The 3,987-nt window shown below is 39.1% G+C and overlaps 1 protein-coding gene across 1 annotated transcript in view; it reads right to left on the bottom strand.

The window, feature by feature from the left end:
• The window catches only part of LOC102015419 (spermatogenesis-associated protein 7 homolog), a 133,955-nt gene extending 130,198 nt beyond the window's left edge, over positions 1–3,757 (bottom strand). Inside the window, 6 exon segments of the mRNA XM_013505520.1 lie at positions 76–257; positions 536–1,044; positions 1,047–1,274; positions 1,277–1,384; positions 1,387–1,753; positions 3,680–3,757. Of these exon segments, the coding sequence (XP_013360974.1) occupies positions 76–257; positions 536–1,044; positions 1,047–1,274; positions 1,277–1,384; positions 1,387–1,753; positions 3,680–3,757 (1,472 nt within the window).
• Positions 3,758–3,987: the final 230 nt, after the last annotated feature.

The raw sequence follows: 3,987 nt of genomic DNA, 5'->3' as shown, positions 1-3,987 counted from the left end.
GCATTGTCATCTTCAATGCTCATTTCCATGATTTTAAGACTCAGTAATTCCTTGTCAGGATTATTATCACCGTACAACTGAACAGACTGCGACAGTGAGGTGCTAAGACAGCTCAACTCATCTGCTGTCTCAGCCTTTTCAGTGTCACTGTCATCTTCAATGATGTTCACAGAAGTTTTGTGGTCTCTCAAGTTGTCTGAAATCCCTGCATTATTTCCATCCCAAATTGAAGGTTCAAGGTTTGTTTCATCATTTACCTGTTGAATCATAACCCATGCTGTATACTCTGATTCATAGACAGGCATGAAAATTCACCTTGTCATAACATCTCATTTTCATGCTTTGTGCAGTCAACATACCCAAAGCATTTTGGTATTGCTGACCTTCCTGTTGAATTGTTACGTCCTGTCCATTTCTAAGTCCATTTAGTTATGAAGTCATGGCCTTTTCTTTTTTTTTCCGCTGTGGTATGGTGCTTTTAATTCTATTTTTTAATTTTAAAGAAAAGAAAAACGATGGTGTAAAATTTCAAAACAAGATCCTTTGGCTTAACTGAGTTTTCCTCTGATGCGCAGCCTATTTTCAGGCCATGCAGCAGGTGGCGCGTTTTTTCCTCTTTCAAAGGATGTTTATTTTGTTTTACAAGTCGCTGGAACAGTCGTTCAAAAACCCTGCTGGAAAATAAACAAAGTTTCAAAATTTCGTTTGTTATATCTTCAGGGAAGCTCAAATACAATAGTTCTTCTTCATGGGAGTAGATTTTATTCTCTGAAGGAAGCTGCACAGAATACTGACGTATTGTTCTTTGTGAGGAATGCCACGGAGTGCCGTCCTTAATTTCATCCCATGTCAAGTCATGTCCTTGTAAAGACAAAGGGGTTATTTTTTCTTTAGTCCCATATGTCTTATAATTAGATGCCTGCTTTGTATTCACTTCTGAATCTGTCAATTTCTTAATCTCAGATGTTCCCAAGTCAGAATTAAAACTACTTAATTCAGTCTGGGTTTCAGCCTCTATCTATGGATCTGTAAAATTCTTTCTTTTTTGGCAGGTGTATAATATCGATAGCGTGACAGGAAGGATCTTGCTTCTGTTTTTAAAGTGCATGGAGTGAATGAGAATTGTTTGTTAGAGAAGTCAGCATGTTTTTCCAAATGATCCCCACTGGGTGCTTTGGACATGACTACCTGAAACCGGGAGGCGGGGGCGCAATCGGGGGATGTGTTCCTGGGCCTCCTGCCATATAGCATTCCAGGCCCCAGCTTTTGGGGTCAGAGGTTCCACAGTCCATGCTGGGAAGAGAGGAACTGCAGTCCTTTGCAGCGCCATTCATGAGGACCTTGTCAGATTTACCTCGACTTAGCTGTGTCTCTGAAGAAGGAGCAGTGCCTTTGCAAAGGATGGAAATCCATTCACTTCTATCAACATGTCCTGATTCTGTGGATCCCCCGAAGGCTTTCAGAGAGTGTTAAAAAATGACTTGAAGTTATTCTTAGAATTGGCCTGGATTGAAGTTTTACTTAATTTAAACTCTTTTTCACATCGTGCTAATTCCTTTTTGAGCTTTTCTCTCCATCGTTGGTCTGTATATTCGATGCTGGCACTCATGCTTACTGGGATTGAGCAGTCTATCACAGCTTTGGTTGAAAAGAGTTTATTATAGTGAACAACCATGTGATTCTTGAGCAGTGGAGGGTGCTTAGTCTGAGAGGACTTCGTGCAGAAAGCGTGACCTTCAGTGCTCAAGTGTCCCTCATTGGGGGGGGGGAGAAGATGGAAATTAGATGAAATAAAAGCAAATTGTGATGTGCTGTGTACATGTACCAAGTCCCTGTGAGGAATGTGGCTGCTACATGCTACAAGCATGTACAACAAATATATAGGACAAGGGCGTAAGAGATGGAGCAAGTGAGATGGAGAGGAGGGGAAGGGAAAAGAATTCTGCTATGTATATGTACCAGCTCGCCACGATGAACACAACCGTGTACTAAAGCATGGACCAAAAAATTGAAAAGAAGTAAGAATAAATGTGACAATGAAAGCGTTGAAGTTAACCGATGACTTTTCAGTTCTGGAAATCCTGAGAATTTTTAATAAAGACTTGCTTAGCTCCAGAAAGACTTTGACGGGCTGCATTCTTATCTCTGTAACCATTCTGCTCAATAAATGAAAGCCATAAATAAGCATAAGCCTCTCACTTTGGTTGAGCCTCCGCATCAGTTACTCTTTGACCCAAAGAACTAAGAATAGGAGCACATATCTAAGGAGAGCCTCATACTGTACTTCCCCTCCAATATCACACACTATAAAACGACCCCAAATGTTTCTATCAGCCTCCTCGAGGGAAAGCACAACATAAGTTGATTTTCAAGTTCGTCTAGAAAGTAAACAGACTCTGCTTTCATTGTGTAGCAGACCCTCAAGATAGTCCTAATGGAGACAAAGAAAGAAAGAAGTAAAAAAATATATATATGTATATAGAAGGATAGCTGGGATAATTGTACTGCTAGTGTCTGATGGTCTGTTGAAAGGAACAGTTAATGCTTTTCCTTTTTTGGCCAGTTTTGCATGCTTTTATCTGGCAATCTGAACAATTAATTTGAAGACAACAATATGTAATACAACAACCATTGCTGCATTGCTACCATCTTGTCTAGTGAAACTCTGTATCATTTCTAATTTGTCTTTCTTTTTTTAATTCTCTTTAATTGTTTGACCAATCTTGCATTCTTACATTTGGTAGTCTGAGCAACTTCGTTGAAAATAACAGTATGTAATATAACAACCACTGGTAATTCCTATCATTTTGTTTTGAAACCCTGCATAATTTTTTAGTTTTTGCTTTGTTTTGTTTTGTCCATGTTGTTATTTTATTAGTTTTTTTTTTTAAATAAAAAAGAAGGTAGTTCTCATACTCAGTGCTTCCCAACTCTCTTCTCCTGTCTCAGAAAAGATGAATCATTTGAAGGGAAGAATTTTAACTGTCTTGACATTCTTCTGGGTTGTGGCTTTTGTGCATGAAAGCTGTTCAGCAAATGTGGCAAGGAGTACAGAGCAATACAAAGCATACAGGGTCTGAAATCAAATTAAACAGACCTGGTTTGAAGTTGGAGGTCTGCTACTTCCTGATTCATGCCTCGGCCCACTGACCTTGGGCTAGGCTTGCCTGATTATATAGCAAATGAAATGTCATTACACCCAGTTAAATTTAGGAGACATACTTATGCAAAAAAAAATTAATTCTTTAAGATAAAATTTTACCTGGCATCCTGTGTTTTCACCTGGTGATCTGACTTTGAACAAATTGTCTGTGATTCAGCCTGTAGTTTGGGTATTTTGCCTGGAGACCTAGCATTCCCTATTCACCCACGCCAGGCATGAGGAGAAACCCTTGCTTATTCTGGTTCTCCAAAGGAGGGGGCCAGGCTATTGACACTTAGTGCCCTGAAATCAGAGACCCTGATCAAGCTCCTTAGGCTGGTACTTTACAATGAAGAAAAATCTCATCCAAAACACTAATGGCACCTTGTTTCACAATCCTGTACCACAGACCTGCGGTTTTCTTGAGTTGGGTATTTTTAACTGCATGAAAATGGTTTTCTTCCTGCTTAATTTGACTATGTATGGTCCTATTCCGTAAGTGAAATAAAAATGATAAAAGTAGGAGTATCACATTACAGAATGAGTAGAAATCATCCCAAATCTGTTGCCATCACTGTAATCAAAGGCAATAATTTCCCACAAATCAAACGCCATGATTTTCAGAGAGGCTTCCTCTTTAGTTCAGAACTTTGTTCAGACAGGACAGGGACAAATGCATGTTTTTTTCTCTCATGTTATTTCTCAATATAAATGTATTATAGAAACAGACACACGCACACACACACATACACACATGCATACACTAAACAACACGAATGGGATAGCATTTCACATATAGGTCAAACATGGTCACACAATCACTGAAAGGAAATATTTCTCATTAT

Source organism: Chinchilla lanigera, unplaced genomic scaffold (genome assembly GCF_000276665.1).
Source record: "Chinchilla lanigera isolate Chin_1 unplaced genomic scaffold, ChiLan1.0 scaffold00097, whole genome shotgun sequence".
Taxonomy (NCBI): Eukaryota; Metazoa; Chordata; class Mammalia; order Rodentia; family Chinchillidae; genus Chinchilla; species Chinchilla lanigera.
This window is presented reverse-complemented; position numbering and strand designations above follow the sequence as displayed.